We start from the raw sequence: 23,893 nt of genomic DNA on the forward strand, positions 1-23,893 counted from the left end.
AGCCCGGATCGGGATCCTTGAGAGTATCCGTGGTCCCCGATTCCGGCGGAGGAGCCGGGGCAGCATCCTCGATCTCGGCGGTAGCTCTCTCCGGTCGGGTCTGTCGAGATATCCCCGCAGTGACGTATGGGCGTTCATATGCGTCGGATTGCTCCCGTGCTTCGGTGGACACATGAGATAACCGAAGGGCTTCGGCTAGTGTCAATTCGGATGCTTCAAGTAGTCTCTGTCTGACGACTGGCGACCTTAGACCTGAGACGAAAGCATCGCGGAAAAGGTCATCGCAGACTTGTTCATGGGTGCGTACCTCAGGGGTACTTTCCTTCAGTAGGCGTCGGAGGTATAGAGCAAATTGATCTAAGGTCTCCATGGGCTGTTGTCGACGGGTCGCAAGCAAATGTCGGGAGTAGACCACGCTTCGTTTTTATATATAGATACACTGCAGCTCAGCCACCGCATCATCGAACATCGCACATTGTTCGATGGTCATGTACACGGCATGGTGCACCTTAGATTGCAGCACGGCGAGCTTTGTTTCATTGGTGACAGCCTCCTGAGCATTGAACTGATTATTCAAGATCTTCAGCCAATGTGTCAGTTCAGCGGCCGCGTCCGTCACTCGGGGATCTGCTCCGAAGATAGGCACTTGGATCATCTTATGAGCCATGTCGTACTCGTTCAGGTCTCATACTCGTTCGGGACGAAGAGACGAATTTGAATTAAGTGTTGTAAAAAGTCAAATCCACAACATTGTCCGAAAGGTAGGTTCAATTCAAATTCGATCTCTGGCAACACCTGTAAGATATAATCAAGCCATATATCAGGATTACATAATCATAGAGGAGTCCAGCAATTATCAATCAATGCAAGCAAGCCTGGAACATCTAGATATACGCACCATTCGATTATACGCTGTCACACAGATTATATGTCACAGGAATGATTCGAAGTGCTGGTCGTCCGAGTTCTTATAGACGCCGCTCAGTGGTTGGAGAGAGCATAACACCCGGGTTCAACTTGGATACAATTTCATTACAGTACTATTTACCGTTTAACCTGTTTATCCATTCACATAATAGGACAAGACAAAGAGCAATCAGAGATTGCAAACCCTCGCCAGGATGTATTTTCAGTGGTTTTTAAGGCTTTTGTGTTAATACAAATATGGCGGCCGAACCACGTGACCGATGACGTCATAATTTTTTTTTTCCCCTTAACTAATTTATTCCTAGATTATGCTCAAGAAATTTCATCTTGATCAGATGACGTTTTGTACTTGTCAAATTATGACATCATAATGGAGGCACCTATGACATCATCATTCACAGATGTTATTCCCCATGGAGAGTTCTTTACAATGAGCCATGTCTCAATTTTTTCTATTCAGTGATTTCGGAGATATAGAGGTGCAAAGTTTTTCGGTTTTTCCAAGATGGCGGCCGAACCATGTGACCAATGATGTCATCATTATCATAAAAAAATTATACAGGTGGAGTTGCACCTACGAAGGTATTGGAAAGGGTGTTGGAGAGGAGGATAAGGAAGAAAGTGAAGATCGACGAAATGCAGTTTGGAATTATGCCAGGAAGAGGAACGACAGACGCGCTTTTCATTGTGAGGCAGTTGCAGGAGAAGTACATGGAGAAGAGGAAGAAGTTGTTTCTTGGGTTTGTTGTTCTGGAGAAAGCATTCGATAGGGTTCCACGCAAAGTATTGACATGGGCATTGAGGAAGTTAGGAGTGGAGGAATGGTTGATCAGAGTAGTGATGGCAATGTACAAAAGAGCGCGCACAGCTGTAAGGACGAAGGACGGGAACAGTGGTGAGTTTGAGGTGAAGGTGGGAGTGCATCAGGGGTCGGTACTAAGTCCACTACTATTTGTAGCTGTGATGGAGGTGCTGGCTCAGAACGTAAAGGAGGGTTTACCATGGGAGTTGTTGTATGCAGATGATCTGGTGTTGATTGTGCAAAGTATGGATGGACTGAAGGAAAAGATGAACAAGTGGAAGGAATGTATGGAGACAAAAGGTCTGAAGGTGAATATCGGGAAGACGAAGGTGATGGCAAGTAGTAAAGCATGTGGTGAGGTGGAAAGAACTGGGAAGTGGCCCTGTGCTGTGTGTAGGAAGGGTGTTGGAGTGAACTCCATTCAATGTACAATGTGCGCTGAGTGGGTTCATCAAAAATGTAGTGGTCTGAGAGGGTCATTAACCAGTGTGGCAGCTGCATTCAAATGTAAGGTGTGCACAGAGGGAGCTGCAGATGGAGGAAATGTTGAGTTGGATCTTGGAGACGGCGTGAAGCTGGAAGGTGTGAAAACATTTTGCTACCTCGGAGACATGCTGAATGGAGAAGGTGGATCAGACTCGGCAACGGTTGCTAGAGTGAGATGTGCATGGAAGACGTTTCGGGAACTGAGTGGCGTGCTGATGATGAGGGGAGTGTCGTTGAAGCTGAAGGGAAAGGTGTATGCTGCATGTGTGAGAAGTGTTATGATTTATGGGAGCGAGACATGGGTAATGAACGTAGAGCAGCAACGAAGGTTGGAAAGGGTGGAAATGCGAATGGTTTGACGGATGTGCGGAGTATCGTTGAGAGAGAGGAAGACAAATGATGAATTGCGAAAGATGATGGGAATAGAGCCTGTGATTGATGCTGTGAAGAGGAACAGGTTGAGATGGTTTGGTCATGTGTTGAGGAAGGATGAAAGTGACTGGTTGAGAAGAGTGATGGAAATGAATGTAGAAGGAAGTAGAGGATGGGGAAGACCGAGAAAGACTTGGCTAAAGATGGTGGAAGAAGAAATGCGGGCAAGGGGGTTAACAAGGAGAGATGCAGAAAATAGGGCAAAATGGAGAAGATTGTCATGGGGACCGCAAGGCTAACCCCCGCTATAGTAGGGAAAATGGTCTTTAAAATGCATGTTGTTGTTGTTGTAGTTGCACCTATGGTGAAAATTTCCTGTCAATCGGACCAACGGTTGCAGAGAAAATCATATTTATTCTGTACGGACAAACAGACAAACAGACAAACAAACAGACAGACAGACAGACAAACGGACTCAAATGCAATAACCTGTTCTCAGGCGAGGGTGAAAATATCGATGCAGGTCCACTGCAACGTGTCCAATATGAACGCTATTAATTCTCTTTCAGATTGTTATTAAACACCTCCATTTTGATGGTCCTGTTAAAGGGATGACATCGCTTGAAAACTTAAGTGAGATGAAAGATGTTCATTGAGAAGAGCGGATTGAAGGCCTTTTTCTCTACAAGATCAAGGCTCAGAAGAGTAACGTGATGGAGGGTAAACTCCGCTAAATAAACTAAATAAAATGAAATTAATAACGTTAAATAAACTGACAGTAAAATAGTGCGGCAACTCTTGTGCCAATAAGCAAGGGAATGAACAAACAGGAAAAGTGTCGAGAGAAGATGGAAGAAAACGCTGCAACCTGCAAATAAGAGGGTTGGTTTATGGTGTGTAAATGGGAGTAATAAATATTGTGGATAAGGAAAGGATGGTGCACTGACTGCTTGAAGCCCTGTAGGGAAGAGTGGGATGGAAAAGATTCGAAGGTGGTTCCACATACAGGATAAGCAGTCAGCCTGGATTTTTGAAAATTAACCTAGAATGGGTTACACGAAGAAGGGCTACTTCTGGAGTTTCTGCAGAGGGTCGGCGGACTGAGAAAGCGGAGGAAGCTAAACCAGAGGAGAGGCAGTGATCCTGCGATGTGAAACGTTAGATTGTACTGAATCCAGGATAAATAGATGTCATGCTGGGATCAGATTTCGTAGGGGAAACATTACTCCTTTGAGCTTTGGCCACAGGCCGTATAGATGGTGTAGTTATGATTTTTCAAGGAAATATTTGCAATGATAGATGATGCCCAGTCTTCAACTGTCTTTGGAGGCTGGCTTTGTTACATGAGCAGTCCAGGATAGAGCATGGCTGATGTTCTGGACTATAAGTTTAAGAGACTGAACCTCTTTCAATAGCTAACCATGGAGATAGATAGGTGGGTTTATTTGACAATCTTTCAGTAGTGACAAGGTGAGACTATAGGATTTTTTTTATGAATTCATTAACACCACAGAGGAACTGACAAGTCCAATAATGAAGAGAGGCACCCAAGATGAAGAATAAAATAAAGATGGGAAAATGTAGGATGGGGATGACACAGATTGGCCCACAGTAAAATAAAAGAGGGGTGAGGGGCTTTAGGGAACTTTTCAAACAAAAAGGAGTGTCCCAGATGGCACCAGCAGTGCAAACTAGTGGCTCCTCAGAAGGACCTGCAGGTATCCAATGCTCAGAGTGGCTCTAGCCACATGCCGGCAAAGAAGGGGACCCAGGATTATGTGCCGGTTGATGAGGCAGTCTCCCAAGGCGCTGCACCTAGGTCTGTGCTTTCTTTATACCTTCTGGCAGAAAACTTGTGGGAACACTGACTCCAATGGTACCCTCTAGCAGGAATTGCATGACCAGGAACGCAACCCATATAAGGCAGAAAGAACCCCCAAAAACCCACAAACCGCCTCCTCCCCCAATCGGGCAGGTTGCTCAAAAGCTTCCCACAGAACCAATGTTCCGTTAAATGCTGCTGAGGGACTGGCGGTGGTAGTGGCAAGAGCAGCTGTGCGCAGATCACTTAAATTTACCACGTGTCAAGATCTACCAAGATTAAAGGCCATCAGACCAGGGTCTACTCATTTTCAGATTAGCACAAAGTGACGCAAGCGCTAACAGCATATCAGTGTGATGACTGTACTTTATGCTCGAACTCTCTCGCTCTGACGTCACGCAGTCCAATGGCCCGAGCTCTATTACATCGCTCCATGTCCTCCCGACCAATGACGAAACTCGGTGCGTGGCCTGACTGTTACGATCCCTTGGAGGCGGAGTTTAGCCATCGTTCGGGAATGTTCGACATCTGTCGGTAATTATGGGGCGGTTGGGCGGGATTTACTTGCCGATCGTAATGTCCGGGTACTGTCGGCGATTATGTCAGTTGTTGTGGTTTAATGGAGAGCTTTGTATTGCTAGCCTTGTTGCAATTGTAAAAAAAAAAAAACAGGGAAAATATCACAGAAGGCAATAACACACTGGGAGAACTAGCCTTAGACTCTACCTAGTTAACACAACACCACCCCTGGTGTGGTGACACGTAAACGATCTTAAGTTCAGTTTTTCTACCTAAATACATCGAGATTGGGTCCCTACTCACATGCGGTCCATTCTACCCTACACAGTTCTATCTCCACTATGGTATTTCATCACCTACCCCCACAAACGTAACAATATATATATATATATTTATATATAATTATATATATATATATATATATATATATATATATATATATATATATATATCGGTTTTAGCCCTATCATTCAATGGTGAAGAATCACTAAAAGAAATTCTCAGATCCACATCGGGATCTTCACCAAAATCGAATCATTTTGTCATTGTCACATACCCAACCTGTCCATCAAATTTCGTCCGTATCCGTCCACAACTTTTTGAGATATCCTGTTCGCAAACAATCAAACTCACAGACAAGACAGGGGTGAAAACATAACTTCCATCCACCTTCAGTGGTGGAGGTGAAATAGAGTATAATCACGAACTCACCTTGAAATCTTGAAATGTTAAACTTCATTGTAAACACTAATTATTCAGTAAATCGGTAAAGGTATCAAGCAGTCAAAAAACCGGCCGAGAGCAGTGGGGTATTGGGATACTCACTGCTAGGCCTCAGCCATACATGTTGACCAAGACCAATAATTGTACTCAAAGCTTTACAGTTTTTGATAAAGCTTCAAAGTGTGGAGGAGTAAAGCAATGTGGCTCTTCTTTCATGAGATGTAAAGTTCTGCTTTCTTTTTGACGTATCTCCTTGCACAGACTTTTCAAACGTGTCTTCAAGTAAGACTGAGTCGAGTGAAAAAGCACTAAGAGAATGATATTTGTTACTAGCTAATGCATATTGGACTAGGATACAATTCTGAATACAGCCCACTGGTTGCATCATTACTGAGGCACGGCTATACCACTGATTAAATGTCCCCGCACACTTGGGCAGGAATTAGGAATTTCTTTCCACAGACAACTCGCCTCCTATTTGCAAAATAGGTGGTGAGATGTTTCACATCCATCAACTGAATGAAAATGAATGAATTATCGTTTTAAGGCCATTTTCCCCACTAGAGTGGGGGTTAGCCTTGCGGGGCCCATGACAATCATGGTTCCCTTTTTGAGGCAATGTTTTTATGGCCGGATGCCCTTCCTGACGCCAACTAATGGTAGCAAATGGGACACCCGCTTAACATCCGTCCGAGAAATGGCGTAACACCGCCCTGTATGTAAAACACCAGGATAACAGTTTATAGCTGTACCGAGTTTCAAACCCTAATTAGACAGCTTTTTAGTGAGTGCACGTACCTCTAGGGTCTATGTTATCCATTCAGCCAAGAATTGCGGTATTCGCACAGCATGACGGTGCAATGTAACTGATCCATATACAGTGCCTTCAGAAAGTATTCACACCCCTTGGCTGTTTTCACATTTTGTTGTGTTACAGCCTAAATTTAAAATGGATTAACCTGAGATTTTTTGTCACTGATCCACACATAATACCCCATAATGTCAAAGTGGATTTTTTCTTTTGATTTTTTGCAAAAAGATTAAAAGTGAAAGGCTGAAATGTCTTGAGTCAATTAATATTCAACCCCTCAACTATAACACTCCAAATTGAGCTCAGGTGCATCCAATTTCCTTTTATCATTCTTGAGATGTCTCTACAACTTCATTGGAGTCCACCTGTGGCCAATTCAATTGATTGGACAGGATTTAGAAAGAAACACACCTTTCTATATAAAATCCCACAGTTGACAATGCATGTCAGAGAAGAAACTCTACCATGAAGTCCAAGGAACTGTCCATAGAACTCCGAGATAGAATAGTGAGTTGGCATAGATCTGGCGAAGGGTATAAAACAATTCCTGGAGTGATGAAAGTTCCCAAGAGCACAGTGAGCAAAATCATTAGGAGATGGAAAGAATATGGACCTACCCAGACTTTTCTTAGAGCTGGCTGTCTGACCAAACTGAGCAACCAAGCAAGAAGGACTTTGGTTCGGCTGGTGAGGAAGAACACAATGACCACTCTGACTGAATTGCAGAGTTTCTTGGCTGAGATGGGAGAACCTGCCTGAAGAACCTCAGTCTCTGCAGTACTTCACAAATCTAGGCTTTATGGGAGAGTGGCCAGATGGAAGCTACTCCTGAGAAAAAGGCACATGACAGCATGCCTGGAGTTTTCAAAAAGGCCCGTGAAAGACTGAGAGCACGAGGCAAAGGATTCTGTGGTTTGATGAGATGAAAATTGAACTCTTTGGCCTGAATGCAAAGCGCTACATCTGGCAGAAACCAAGCACAGCTCATCACCCATCGAACACCATCCTTACCGTGAAGCGTGGTGGTGGCAGCATCATGCTATGGGGATGCTTTTCAGCGGCAGGGACTTGGGAGACTGGTAAGGATACAGGGAACAATTAATGGAGCCAAATACTGTCAATTCCTTGAGGAAACGCTGCTTCAGAGTGTAAAAGAATTTAGACTGCAGCGAAGATTTACATTCCAACAGGACAATGACCCCAAGCACACAGCCAAAGCAACACTGGAGTGGATTCAGAACAAGAACGTGAAGGTCCTTGAGTGGATTGCTTGTTGTTCACCGACACCCCCCATCCAACCTGACAGAGCTTGACTCAGGGGGTACTCATAAGTATGCTTGACATATACTTATGTAAATTAGGTATTTCTATATTTCCTTTTTAAATATAAAGTAAAAATTTCGAAACAAAAAGTTCCACTTTGACATTATGGAGTATTATCTGTAGATAACTGACAAAATATATCAATTTTATCAATTTTAAATTCAGGCTGTAACACAACAAAATATGAAAATGTCAAGGGGCATGAATACTTTATGAAGGCAATATATGTACCTGTAATACAAATACAAAATTTGAATGCTGTCTATTTGCAGCATTAATCCTTAAGCAATAAAATTAAATACCCAACAAAAAAACAAATACTGCATAGGAATAATTGGGACATTCTTTTGAAACCTATTTTGTAATCAAGGACAAAATTAATGAAACTCTTTAAGTCTAGTACAGATTGGAGGACCCCCTCGACCCATCAAGGGTTTTTTTAGCATACTTGCCATTGTGGTAGAAATGGAAAAGCCAATTTTGGTCAAAAGACCATTAATGACGATTCAAACTGCTCGACATAAATGCAAACATGTGATGCAAGCATTATCAAACATGTCTGTATTTTTATTGTCAAACTTCATATTGTCACGTCTACCCTGTAGTGAAGACCTCATGGTGACAGATGACCAAAACTAGCTTTAACTCGGAGGCGTTTACCCAACTATGCCGGTGTTATCTCTTCAGCACGCAAGGCAAACGGAGTTCCCTGGTCTTATTTGCACAGACGGACGCGACACGGGAGGGGTTATCCGATCCCCACAGACAAATAAACACACAAGACAGGCACGACAAAGAAATGCAATAAGTAATGGATTTAATGAAAATAAATGCCAGGATAACAAAAGGAATGTGCAGTAAAATCTAATTCCTAAATGAGGATCCTCCACTCAGACACAATTACAACACAAGGGGAAAGCGAAAGTAAAAATAAATGTGGTGTGGTGCGTTGGCGGGTACTCTGCTCCGGTCTCCACGACGGTGTGGGGCAGTCGCAGATCCCGCGTCCCTGCGCGGGAAAACACGCAATGGCGCATCCTTCCCGTTCGGCTGCACCGAGCTCCGACCGTCCCGAACTTCCCAGGCACGCACGGCACGAAGCGCAGTCGTCACGAGCCAACACCAAGAGAGAGAGAGGGATACGTCTATCTTCACCAACGCCCGGAACAGAGAGAGTGAATGCAAATGAGACCGCCTTTTACCGTGTGAGGAACAAAGAGAGAGAATGCGACTGCTCGTACCCAAAGCCAAGAGAGAGAGAAAATGGCGGTGCTTTCCCTTTTTGCTCCTACTGTCTCGAACGTTCTCTCTGACGTCATCCACGCTCCAATCACTGAGTGCCGTCGAATCGTCCCTACCAATCGTCCTTCGGGGCGTGGCCTCGCGGCCACACTTGACGCCCATCGAGAAGTTTCAGCTGGGTGGTGTCATAGTGTCTGGGTACCGTCAGCGATTATGTTATTTTAATCATGGGCTGGTCGCATGGCGAGCCAAGTGTGCTTTATAAGAACGAAGGGAAAAATCACAAGGGCAATTCCACACTGGGAATTAATCCATAGGCCCTAACTAATTAGCATGGCTCCACCCCTCGCATGAAGACACATAACGCTTACACAGACAGCCGGTCCTAACTTAAATACATTGAGGTGGCTTCACGGCATACGGAGCACACTACTCTATACAATTCTACCTCAACTACGGCATTTCATTACCCCCATACACGTAACAAGATTATTTAATTATAAATGTAATCATGAATTAAATTTATATTTCAGTTTGTATTGTCATTTCTGTTAAAAAAAACAAACAAAAAAAAAAACATCGTGGATGGGTTTTGCTTTGTGCCTTGTGATCTGATTTGAGATTACCTCTAGATCTTATAGAAGCTGCGATGATATGTACCAATGCATATCAAATTGGAGTACCTTTTGTTTTTATTCTGCAGATCCAAAACAAGACGATGATATTTCAGATGATGGTATGTATTTTTCACTTTATAATTTAATATTTTCATATGGGAAGCATATATTGTATACAAGGAACTTGGCCATTTGGCCCATCATGCCTGTCATTATTTATTTACTTTATTTCACTGGGTGCTATCGTGATGAGGATTGTAGGCTAAGGGATGAACAAACACCAATGGCATATTTACCTTTTGATGAGACCCTCTTACAGTCATCACAGTGTCGACATGTGTATAATCACCAATTCATACCTAAACTACCTACTAGCCAATATCCATGCACCCCTCTCTTCCCATTGCTTCTCGGTACCTACGCATATAATTAAATAAATTAACAGGATTATAATTAATTAATTGACATATGTGGGAAAATTACATGCCCAGACCAGGAATCGAACCCAGGCCCTCTGGTGAACCGTACCAGTGCTCTGCCTTCTGGGTTATCTGGGTGACCCTGACCAATCATGCAATCTTCCCACATATACTGTAATTGCTACTCTCTTTCCGTTACTGCTTCTGGGGCACTCGCTGCCAACCATAGCCAACGGCCTGCTCACGAGAGGGTCTTCCTCAATGGGGAGCCAAATCCATGTCTGCTATTACAAACACCACTGGGGGTGTAGAAACACAATTTAAAAAATGAACAGGATTATAATTAATTAATTGATATCAGGGCATGTCTGGACGTGTAATTTTCCCACATATGTCAATTAACCTATGTAATTCTAGTTTAAACCTATCCACTGTTTCTGCTGCTGATACCTTTCCAAGGAGGCAATTCCAAGCATGAACTACTCTGAGTAAAAGACCACTTCCTTACCATCCAAGCTCTCCTCTTTACTCTCAGGCTGTTACCCCTAGTTCTGTCACTGCCTGTTGGTTTAGTACATTTGTAATTCGTTATTGTGGCCTGTACAACTGCCTTTGACTTTCTTTTTTTACTGGCACCACATGCAGATGAGAAAGTGACCGAACCATATTATCAACATGTGGTTATCAATACCCAGCAAAAAGTTTCAGAATTATATGATATCCACGAAAGGCTGGGCACGTAAGTGTTACTGCACCCCCAGTTTTTCAAGACAGACTCTAACAGAACTGAATATATTTTGATGAACGTTATCAATAACATTTCAACAACCGCAGGGGGCGATTTGGTCAGGTGTTTAGGCTGGTGGACAAGAAATCTGGGAAGGGGCATGCTGGGAAATTCATCAAATCATTGGTGGCAAAAGACAAGGAGAGCATACGGCATGAGATAGAGCTCATGAACTCACTACATCACCCAAAACTGGTGCAATGCCAAGCTGCATTCGAAGAGAAGTCAAACATCATCATGGTCATGGACCTGTGAGTATCATTGCTACCTTGTCTCGTATTGTTTCCCACCCATTGCTTATTGTTTTGCATAAACAACTACTTAGTAGCCTACAGTAGTTGTTCCTAAATTGTAGAAGTCTTTTTAAATCCTATGGATGATCACCTTCAGTGAAATGAATACGTCTGCGCGTACGAAGGAAATGCTCATGTAACCATTTGCAATATGGCAGTGCTTTAGTTGAATTGTGATACAATCAAGGTCTTGGCAACTAAAAGTAAAATAAATGAATAAAAACCTCAAGAACCTCATTAAGGTGGTCTTGATTTTATAATACCATGCAGTATACCACGTGACGAGGTAGATTAATTACAAAGTGCAGCTGTGGTGAACGTTATTCTCTGCACAACACTGGCAAATATAAATTATGACTTAATAAGGGATAGTATAGATGCCCGTACGGTCTTTGTTGGATACTGTAAAACCCTTTGGTATTACGCATGACGTATTCGGTAACCTTGTTTCCGTTTCCGGGTAGGCGGAGTCAGTTGCTCGATGATGGCCTGAAGCCTAAGGCTTGCGTGTTTGGTCACCGTGTAGTTTGAATAAACTCACATGCTCTTTTCTGCCTCCTTGAACTTTTAACATGGCGTAGTCGGCAGGAGTGGGATAGAAGAGGGAGTGCACGAGAAGTGCGGAGTGCAAGAATGCAAAGATAGAAGTGGAAGCTGATGTTTATGCCTCTCTGATGGTAATCTTTTACAAACATCTCCTTGGATTTGTTTCAAGCATAACACTCGCTTGCGTAAAACATTTCCTAGAGCTCAAGGAAGATCTTGATTTTTCCACATGTACAAAATGGGAAATGGATCACTAACCAGAACTAACTTCAAGTTATGAAGACTGTTTAGTTTCAGAAAAATATTTAATTAATTAGCTGAGAGAAAAAAAAAACTTTTCTGTACACGAAACTTTCGTACAAGCTGCAAAGTTGCAAGTTGGGAATACAAAGGAATGAGTTTACACCAACATGTTCCGTATTGACCTCAAACCATTTCACAATTTGGACTTGCAATGAGTTCCCTTACAAGGAACTTCAATGCAGCAGGAGCCCATTAAGCCCATGAAGCCTGCGCTATGGTTGCCAACTTGTGGTTGTTCGTCCGTGCTCTATCCTCTTTTAAAATGCTGAACGTCACGCAAGGCAGCAGCACGTGCCATGTTTTAGTATTTGGTCTAACGTTCTAACGGTTACATCACCAAGTATGGTTTCACTTGTCACTGAGTCAACAAGTCTGACTTGATGGAATGAAACCTATTTCTATTTCTTATAATGTTGATTCGTCTTTGCATTCAAATCACAGTCTGAGAGAGGTTTTCTTCAGTGTATAATGCATTGTATTTCCTTACCTCCATAATTACTATCACCACCACAACCACCAAAACCCATCATCACCACCAATCATCACCGTCAACAGCCTGTATAGAGTGCAAAGGACAACTGATGGACAAAGCCCTGATGATGCAATTCCTCCCAATCCCCATGTCCATCTTATTCTCGTATTGGTTACGCTCTAGTATCTCCAGGATCATTTGAGTGATCGGTCTGACGTGGCTGAAATCAATATCTGGTGTGTGGACTGCATTTGGTTATTACCTTGTGAACGTCACATATTGTGTCCATGTGATGCGCCCTGACCACCGCTGTGGATCGTTCTTGACTCTTTCTATCTCATCAGTCACCTTTGTCTTTCGATCTTATTATCCATTCATTCTTTTAAAAATCTCTTATTGTGAACCTGGCTGAGCATGTATCTTTCCACAGTATGCCGGGCTGTTCTCAGCTTCTGAGCCATGTTTGTTGATAAAGGCAATGTTTTGACGTTTTCTGTTCTAAAACAGAAACTGTCATACTTTGGACATGCAGCATGCATGCAGAAAATGAAAGTCTGAAGAAATCAACCATGGTTGAGGGAAGAAGAAGAAGAAGAAGAAGAGGAAGAAGAAGAGATGGACCCTGTAAGTGCTAGATGGATGTGGTAAAGGCTGCAACCAAACTGTCTCTGCCAGATCTTCGGGAAGCGGTGCAGGATAGGGATGTTCTAAGAAATCTGATCCCAGATGCCACCAGAAGTCGGACACGACTTAAATGAACTAGATAACTCAATATCCTGCCAATCCCTGATTTCCTTTGGTATAGTATTGTTACTCAACGTGACCGTGTTGTTTGTCTGATTAATGTTTAGCCCTATGTCATTACTTCCTGTACCGTATTAAGTTATTCCATCACTGAATGTAAATTGTGTGCTTTTTCTGCTATTGTCAGCAAATAGCAGTTGATTTAGAACTTGTGACAACTTCCTCTAACAGAGCAGTGAATGACCCTATATATCTACAGGTAGTGGACAAAAAATGGTAACACCAATGTAAAGTCATTTCATAGGGCGTTGGGCCACCATGTGCGTCTAGTACGGCCTGTGTGCGCCGTGGCATATAGTCCACCAGCATCTGGAATTCTACAGGAGGGATGCGGCACCATTCTTCCAAAGCGAAAGTCAATCGACTCACACCTGTTTGATGGAGGTAGAAAGCAATGTCTCAGGCGTCATTCCAGAGTATCCCATAAATGCTCGATTGAGTTCAGATCTGGTGACTGAGATCATGACATATGAATAACATCAGTGTCATGTTCATCAAACCATTGGGCGACCACACATGCTCTATAGATGGAGGCATTGGGGGTCTCCTCTTGCAGTCATGCTAGCCATAATTGTAGGCATGCATTTTTATTCATGACCCTAAGCATGCTGGCATGTTATTGCTTAATTAACACATGAGCCACACGTGTGTGGAAGCCGTTGCTTGGTGTCCCTCATTTACCCAGGTGTTTCCATTTTTTGTCCACTACCTGTGCATAGTCAATGCTTGTGGAAGAGCTAGAAAACATAATGGATGAGGACTCGACATAAAAAAGAAACAGAAGCAGAAGGGAGAAAGGCCAACAGCAGGGCCGATGGAGAAAAAGGCCAACAGCAGTCTGCTGCCTCCTCACTCTCTGCAGACCTGGACAAAATCACAGACTGGGCAAACAAGTGGAACATGTCTTTCAATCCTGACAAATCTCACACTCTTACGATGTCTCTCCGAAAAGACCGACTGGACAACCCTCCCATCCACTTTCTGAATAATCCTCTCCAAGAAGTTCTGTCACTCAAGCTTTTGGGTCTCACTATCTGCCATGATCTTTCCTGGGAAAACCACATTTCAAATCTGGCCTCCAAAGCCAGTCGCCGACTGGGCATCCTCCGTCGTGCGAAGTCCTTCCTTGGCACACCTGAGCTCCTCACCACATACAAGGCTTTCATCCGCAGCTCAATGGAATACTGCTCTCCCCTCTGGGCTGGTGCTCCTGCCTCACACCTAGCTCGTCTTCACGCTGTTGAAACCAAAGCATTCAGAATCATTGGAATCTCCCGCGATGAAGCTAACTCCAAGGGCCTCTCACTCACTCACCGCAGGCAGGTTGGTGGTCTTTCCATCTTCTACCGACTCCTCTCTGGCCTTGCCCCCCCCAGCTCTCTCTGGGCTCTGTCCCGCAAATATTCCTACAGGTCGCACAAGATCTGCCTGCAACCCTCTTATGGTCAAACTGCCAAAATCAAGACTCTCTGCTCACCTTCACTCCTTCATTCCTCTTTTCTACCGCCTCTGGAACAAACTCCCTCACTCTCTTCAATCCCACTCCACCCTCCAGGTCTTTAAAACAGCTGTTCACCACCATCTCTTATCTTCCCCCATCCAAAACCTTGATCTTTTCTACCCCCACTAATTTCACCCCAATTCCACTTTTTTGAAATACCAACTTCTGTCCTGGAAGTCATTGGTGTCCTTGTGTTTTATACTTCTCCCTCCACCCCCCCCCCCCCCTTCCCATGCCTCCTCCCCCCAAGCCCTCTCCCTTCCACACATCTCCCTGCTCTCAAATGTTGTGTTTGTGTGCTTCACCTTCTCTCCCCATCTTGTTTTCCGCTCCCGCTTTTTGTGTGTTTTGTTTGTCTGGTTGATTTGTTTGTGAAGTAAATGTTAGCTCTTTCACGAGCCTCGATTCAGTATACAAAAAAAAAAAAGAGAAAATAAACAGAGATGGACAAACAATGGATGTGGGTAATGAAGAGTTGTAAGGGAGACAACTCATCATTACTCATCATCTTCCCATTTTGATGGTTGCTTCCTGTATTTAACTGATCTAGAACTGATACATCTTGCATCATGCATTTTTATCCCCACATTTTTTGAAAAAAAAAAAAGAGGGATATTGTAATTGGCTCCGTCTGTCTGTCTGTCTGTCTCTCCGGCCGTCATGCAATTTCCTCCTAAACGGTTGTGCATAAATTCACCAAACTTCGTAGTTATGATCACGACATGGCAAGAAGGTGCAAGACAGTCTTATTTTGGGCCCAGCCACCTGGGGCAGGGTCAAAAGGTCAAATAACGAAAAATGCAATTACGGACACATAAAGATAAATTACGAACCTTTGTATATGCAATCAACATTGTCGGCATGCAGGCCTGTGCAGCATTTTTATACATGACCCTAACAATGAAATATGTAATGATATTTTGGCATTGACCCTTTGTTCATGTCCAAGGGGGTGAGAAAATGTGGAATTTTTTTTAAACTCTATATTTGATATTGGGTCATTCCTGGTGGAACTTTTTGCCACCTATAAACTTTTTTTCTTTTCTTTTTTCTTGTATACAGAATCGAGGCTCGTGAAAGAGCTAACATTTATCACACATAAAAATCAAACAGACACACAAAGTATATAATAAGGGGAGCGGTAGACAAGATGGGGAGAGAAGGGGAAGCACACAAACACAACATTTGAGAGCATGGACATCAGGAGATCTGTGGGAGGGAGAGGGTTGGGGGGGGGAGGTGTGGGAAGGGGGGGGGGGGGGGGGAGAAGTATAAAACACAAGGACGATACATAGATACATAACTTTGCTTTAGGTGGGAAGTATGGGGATTTGTGATGGCGCGCCATTGACTTAGCTCGAGTTTGATTTGCGATTGCAAAATCTATTATTTTTGGGGGTTTTTCAATTAGAACTTTTCCATGCCAATTTTCATAAATCTTTATTCTTGAAAAATATATTCATGGCATACAACTTTCTGCTTTCTCAGAAGCTTACTGGGGTATCTTCTCATTTGTTTCTCTGTGAAGTTCCGAATTTTTACCTGACAATTTCCAGCCAATTTTAGCAATGAACTCTCCCATTATTTATTTTATGTTTTCACCCCTGTCTGTCTGTTTGTTTGTCTGTCTCTGAACAAGATATCTCAAAAAGTTGTGGACGGATTCGGCCAAAATTTGGCGGAGAGGTGGTGTATGTGACAAGGACGAAATGAGTCGATTTTCGGATTTGGTCCGGATATCTTGTTCGGATTTGGATCCGGCTAGTAGAATGTTTTCGATGATTCTTCACTATTGGGAGATAGGGCCAAAAACTATACATAGCAGGATATCCCAAAAAGTTATGGACGAATTCGGCCAAAATTTGGCGGAGAGGTGGTGTATGTGACAAGGACGAAATGAGTCCATTTTGGTGAAGATCCGGATTTGGATCCGGCTAGTAGAATATTTTCGATGATTCTTCACTATTGGGAGATAGGGCCAAAAACTATACATAGCAGGATATCTCAAAAAGTTATGGACGGATTTGGACGAAACTTGGTGGACCAGTTGTGCATGTGTCAACGACTAATAGATTCGATTTTGGTGAAGATCTGAATATGGATTTGGATACGAGAATTATTTAATTATTTCGTGATTCTTCACCATTGAATGATAGGGCCAAAAGTGATACATAACATGATATTTAAAAAACTTATGGACGAGTTATGACTAAACTTGTTGGACGAGTTGGTTGGGTGACAAGAACAAGCCAATTAGATTTTTGGTTCATGTCCGAATCCAGATCCGGCCTATCAATGGGATACAACACATAAACTGTTCAGCCTGGCGGAGGTATGCGCTCTACCGAGTGCCGTTCTAGTTGTCATGTTGTTTTCTTCTTGTTTTTTATCCAGAGGTTTGCCGATCTCTTCTCATCACTTTTCTTTTACTTTTTTATGGGTGGCTCATGATAGGATCATTGTTCATTTTGTGGATCGTTTAGAAACTTTTGCCCATGTTTATGACCTTTGTTATTGAAGGTGATGTTTTTATTAAAGCTATATTTGGAGATATGTATTTGTTTATCAGAAATATAGCTCTTCCAACACTGGAGTCTTCATTTTCCTGTTAATTAAATGTGCCTGATTCTCAACTCTAGACTATTTTCACCTTTTCGTTGCATTTTGTGTAAATCTGCAACATCTCATTTCATTTTTCTTGCTACTTCAAGTTCTGCGAGATGAGTTCTCTTGCAAGTGATTTTGTATTGTTGGTGTAATTTCTTTCGACATCTTGATTTAACCCAGGAATTCTGAGCAACCTCTGATGTTTTTTTACTGATCTAACTGCTGATAAGTTGTGAGTTCCAGAGCTGCTGTGGAGTGAGGGTTGTAAAGTTTGGTGCATTAGGATTTTAGGGAATTTTGGTCTTGTTCCCCATGCTAGCCAGACAGGATGTCTAACCCTAACAACTCAGGACCACTTTGTCCCACTTCTTCTGTTTGACTTGTCTGACGTGGATGGCTCTGCAGGAAGTTTAAATTGGTATTCAAAAGATCATTATACTTGCTTTTTGCACAAGTGCTGTTAGCAATAACAACTGAAATATACACTGGAGGAATGCAACAGTCTTGTACTCACTAGAAAAAGAAATTTGGATTTGAGATCAAAATATCAATATGAGGTAAGAGTACAGAAGGTCAGCTTTTATTTGTTGGTATTGATATGCATATATGTTTGACCATTGTAGAACAATAGCACTTTTTATGTTCAGTCTCCCATTTTAGGTGAGCATAAGTATTGGAACAGATTAACTTAAAGTAAGTTAAAGTAGTATACAACAACAACATGCATTTTAAGGCCATTTTCCCTGCTAGAGCGGGGGTTAGCCTTGCGGTCCCCATGACAATCTTCTCCATCTTGCCCTATTTTCTGCATCTCTCCTTGTTAACCCCCTTGCCCGCATTTCTTCTTCCACCATCTTTAGCCAAGTCTTTCTCGGTCTTCCCCGTCCTCTACTTCCTTCTACATTCATTTCCATCACTCTTCTCAACCAGTCACTTTCATCCTTCCTCAACACATGACCAAACCATCTCAAACTGTTTGTCTTCACAGCATCCATCACAGTAGTATAACTACAATTACAAGTACAAACTACAAGTTAAAGTAGTATAATAGTTAGTATTTGGTTGCATGTCCCTTGCATACAATAACCGCATCGCGCGCATGTGACCCATCGACATCACCAAACTCTTGGTGTCTACCTTTGAGATGCTTTTCTAAGCCTTTACTTTGCCATCGACTACCCATTGCGATACAAATGTGATAACTAAAACTTAATCGGTCACGTGGTTTGGCAGCTATCTTGGATTTAACAAAAAAATAATAATACAACCTTCCTCTCTGAAAACGCTGAACCAATGAATGCGAAACTTTAAATCACTATGTGCCCGATCAAAGCAGGGTTGTATCAAAGTGGGGCAGCCTAGGCCCCGGCCACAACTGCTCACCATTATAAAGTGTGCTTCTAGTTGTTTTTGAGATAAATAGGTCAAGGTCACGTTCATTGCAAATGTGAAAACACATTGTAGCAATAACATTTTGAACGGTTAATCATAGAGACTTCAAACTCTTGCCAAAATGTTCCTCGTGTAATTATATTTTAGAAATGTGCTCTCAGATTTGCTGTGCAACCTCTAGTTTCATATTCATCTTCATTGACGCAAATAAGTCTTAATGTGCACTAAAGTGGTCGTTAATATATCTGTCTGTCAAATAAAATGGAAAATTATTTCAAACAGGAAACTTACTGTTTTAGGGATGTCATAAGGGACACTAGCAACAAGCATGAATAACTAATTTAACATGTTAAATATTGTAGTGCAAAAGATGGTGTATCAACGGTGGTAAAATTCTGGAATATTTTTATTCTACAACATTTAAAACCTTTATTTTATTTTAAATGAATTATATGCTTAAACACTGTGGAACAAAAATCGCCTTGTTGGGACTTTCAAAACCCTCCAGTTTTGCAGTATTTGGACAAAATATTATGCCTTTTTACACCATCTCGATCAGTCAAATTTGCCTCTTTGCCTCCAATCAAAATTACACCATCACACTCTCAGCATTGGGGAATATTCAGATTGAAACAAAATTGCGGCTCGCAAGAAATATAGATCGTGCTCAGAAACACAAAGCAAGAGTTTAAAAGACTTCACATGTTTTTTTTCTCAATACTGCATGAGGTAAGGTGTTCTCTGAACTCCTGAGTTGTGTGATGTAAGCATTAAGATTAAGAAACAAGTACAAAAAGTTTTAATTAAAACAAAAGCCGGGTCCATGTTACACAATGCCTAGATGCAGCTGTGCCTATAACGTCGATGTTATAGGCACAGGACATTCCTATTGATTCGATTACTTGATGTTATTTTTGTGCAAAGTGAAAATATATCTTGGCAATTTCCCGTGTGTGGCGACGAATTTTTAATATATCTCAGCATTTTCCCGTCCGTTATTTCAGGCGGTGTATGACTGACCATGCCGTGATTGTAAAAAAATATATCTCGGCAATTTCTCGTGTGTAGCGACACGTGAACGAAGCTATGCTCCTCTCTCCACATTATTGTGACGACGTATAAATTAAATATTTCATCGTGACGATTGTCATCAAATGGACGAATTTTTAATATATCTCGGCATTTTCCCGTCTGTTATTTCAGGCGGTGTATGACTGACCATGCCGTGATTGTAAAAAAATATATCTCGGCAATTTCTCGTGTGTAGCGACACGTGAACGAAGCTATGCTCCTCTCTCCACATTATTGTGACGACGTATAAATTAAATATTTCATCGTGACGATTGTCATCAAATGGACGAATTTTTAATATATCTCGGCATTTTCCCGTCTGTTATTTCGGGCGGTGTATGACTGAGCATGCCGCGATTTAAACAAAATATATATATCTCGGCATTTTCCCGTCTGTTATTCCGGGCGGTGTATGACTGAGCATGCCGCGATTTAAAAAAAAAATATCTCAATGGACTTGAAGTTACAGGCCTTTGAGAATTCATTTCGTTCTATAAAGGGCAACTTTCATCGGATTTTCTTCCCGTTTTTTTTCAACCGAGTCTAAAACTATGTTAGCGACTGTAAAAAATGAAATGATATATCGAATTTGATTTGAAATAAAACTGTGTGAGAGAGGAAGACACCACGGGCCTACAAAACAGGCCTCAAAGCTATGCGAGTTAATAAAATGGTGGATATTTGTTTATATGAAGCCTCTCCCACAATGGGTGGAGCTATGGTTCCCAGAATGGGTGGAGCTTTGAGGTTTTGTCTTCTCTGCAAGAACAAGAACAAGAAGAACAAGAACAAGAAGAACAACAACAACAGCAGAGGGCACTCTATTAGTAGCGTCTGCGACGCGGCTAAAAAAATCAGGAAATGTTTATTTCTAGTTTGTGTGCTAAAACTTGTATCAAACGATGCTGGTAAAGAAACTTTTATTGGCCATATGCATGAACCTTGTTGCGAATTAATTATTTATAATTGCGGCTGCACCACGAGGTGTATTATGGAATCCCATTGCAGTTCAATGATGATACATAAAATCCTCTGCGAGATGAGCCTGACATATTTAACAGAGTGGATTTAACAATGCAACAGAGTGGTACATGAGTGCAACCAGAATCCTAGATTTTGTATTGAAATCGGTTTTCATTTTGTGCTCAATGTGCTCGCCAGAAAACTCGGCGATGCAAGATATTAACGTTTTATTAAACTCGGTTTTATAAGCTGTTTGTACGTATATGCACGCACCATTAAGTTGAGATCCATATATCAGTATGGAATGTCCACAACATGTACAAAACATCAAAGTCAGCTCAAGTTATCAGAGAGATGCAGAGATACCATTTGGACATTCTTGGTATTAGTGAGTGCCGTTGGACCGGTTTCGGGCACCAAGTGACCAACGATGGCACCACCATTCTCAACTCTGGACTGAAGGATACACGGTGTAGCTCTAATAGTTTGTAAGGAGAAAATCAAGACCTTCATAGAATGGGAACCTTTCAGCAGAGCACATTTCAACTCAAAGTATACAGTCAAAGTATACTTACCATCATATACAGTAATATGCACCAACAAATTATGAAGTAAAGGACAAGGACAACTAATACAAGCTGCTACAACAAACAGTGTCCGAGGTCCCCCAGCATGACATGCTCTTCATCATAGGTGATATGAACTTTTCGGCTTAAATGAGAAACGTTATGTTTGGTGAAAACCAAACACTGCATTCCAACATAAAAACCTCATCCTAACCGTGAAACATGGTAGTGGGAGTATCATGGTTTGGGGCTGCTTTTCTGCCTCAGGACCGGGATAGCTTGTCATCATTAATGGAACGATTAATTCAGGATTGTACCAGCAAATTCTACAGGAGAATGTCAGGGCATCCGTCCATGAACTGAAGCCAAATAGAAAGTGGGTCATGGAGCAAGACAACTATCCTAAACACACAAGTAAATCTACAACAGAATGGCTGAAACAGAAGAGATTTTACATTTTGGAATGGCCAAGTCAAAGTCCATCAAATACCTTAACCCAATTGAAATGTTGTGGCAGAATCTGAATGAGCAGTTCTTGCAGGAAAGCCCAGAAATATCTGAGTTGAAGCACTTCTGAAAAGAGGAATGGGCCAAAATTCCTCCAAGCCAATGTGCAGGACTAATTGAGTTACAGGAAGTGTTTGGTTAAAATTGCGGTTCAAGGTGGTGCCACCTGTTACTCAATGTAAAGGTTCACATAATTTTCCAACAAAGAAATTGAATGTTGTATCATTTTGCTATATAAATAAAAGAAAAAATAGATTTCTGTGTGCTGTTTGTTTAATCAGGTTCTCCTTATCCATTATTAGGACTTATATGAAGATGTGATCACATTTTAGGTCAAATTTATGCAGAAATACAGAAAATTCTAAGGGGTTCACAAACTTTTTCTCACCACTGTATATTAATGGCATCTTTTTACGTTTGCTTTTTGTGTAATAGCATGAAGAAACTCTTCCATACATAAGCCTTAGTATATTGTCATGTCCGTAGCGATAAAGTCCGGTCTCGGACTGATGACCAATCAAGCTTACCTTCGAGGCGTTCAGTCAAAGAATGGCTGCTCTTCCTTATACGCGTGAGGAGTAGTGAAGGGTAGCAATGCTTACCTGGATGGACGGCGCAAAGCGGGTTTTCTGAACCACCAACAATTAAACTGGACAGGAGGAGGAATGAAAGTTCAACAATAAAGGGATTAATCAAAATAATTCCAAAGACAAGAAATGCATGGTAAAACCAAAATCCTAAATGGAGCGCTCCCCATGGACTCAAATACACACAAGGGGAATAAAGAAAGAAAAATAAATGTGTTTGTGTGTACTCAGCTTTGAGGGGCACTTTAACCCTGTCGGTCCTCGAACAGTCCCCGAGTCCCCGCGTGGGAAAACACATGCCTTGGCGCGAAGTCCGTTCACCACCAGCCGCTGAGCGCAAAACGAGCAGGCTGAGCTCCGTCCTCGTCGTCCGCTCCACACAGCACCGCGGTCTCTCAGGCGCATCACAAAGTCAGCACCAACAAATCAGGGAAAGAAGATGCTCCGCTCGCACACGCAGCCAGGGCGTACGAACTGCGACCTCTCATATTGAATGTCCTGACCAGGAGAGTGTGCACAAACTGCAACCGCCTGCCACAAACGTCGAAACCAAGAAAGGAAGAAAAATGTGACTGTTCGCTATGAGAATCCCAGCGCAAGAGGGTATTTGCAACTGTTCCTTCAATCAAACCCAGGACAAGAGGGAACAAACTGTGACCACCTTTCATAAACTCGGGACCCCAAGAGAGTAAATGCGCCTGTTCGCAATGCGAACCCAGCGCAAGAGGGGTATATGCGACTGTTCCTTTAATCAAACCCAGGACAAGAGGAAGAAAATGGCGGGACTCCGTCTTTTTGCTTCCTGTCTCCCACGTCATCCGATGACGTCCACGTGCGCTCCATTCAAATTGTTCAAATCGTCCATCTCATCGTTCCATCGGCTGGACCAATCACCACCCCTCAGGGCGGTGCTTCATGCCCTTCCTGTGCCCTTGTGATGGCTCGGCTGGCGGAATCAGCGGTAGTGTTCAATGTCTGAATCCTGTCACTTTATTTAGTGTTATAATTACATGCCGATCGCTTGATGGTAGTGTGTGTAGTGCAGTGTCATAAGGAACAAAGGAAAAATCACAGAGGCATTTACACACAGGGGATTAATTACTCTTAAACCCTACCTAATTAACATAACCCCACCCCTCACCATGGGGACAAATATACGACCTTACATGACATCCGGTCTAATGGATTGCCTATTTAGGTACATGGAGGTTTCTTTTTTTTATTATTCATCGCGACATTCGGAGCACACTACCTATACAATTCCACCTGGCCCTACGGTATTTCATTGCCTACCCCCCACAAACGTAACAATATTAAATTACGAGTAATATTAGAAATGGTAAACATTGTGTATTACTTTATGACAACAAGCATATTGACCATAAGAAAGCCTGCTTTTCCAACGGTATGCTTGCATAGTTGCCGATTATT

General features: G+C 42.3%; 1 protein-coding gene across 1 annotated transcript in view; it reads left to right on the forward strand.

Moving 5' to 3' along the window:
• MYLK (myosin light chain kinase) overlaps positions 1-23,893 on the forward strand; it is a gene marked incomplete in the record, with an annotated part of 313,975 nt that overhangs the window by 265,315 nt on the left and 24,767 nt on the right. The window contains 3 exon segments of the mRNA XM_078782291.1: positions 9,731-9,763; positions 10,709-10,802; positions 10,898-11,101. Coding sequence (XP_078638417.1) covers positions 9,731-9,763; positions 10,709-10,802; positions 10,898-11,101 — 331 coding nt within the window.

This window comes from Myxine glutinosa, chromosome 7 (assembly GCF_964187855.1).
Source record: "Myxine glutinosa chromosome 7, kmMyxGlut1.1, whole genome shotgun sequence".
In the NCBI taxonomy this organism is placed as follows: Eukaryota; Metazoa; Chordata; class Myxini; order Myxiniformes; family Myxinidae; genus Myxine; species Myxine glutinosa.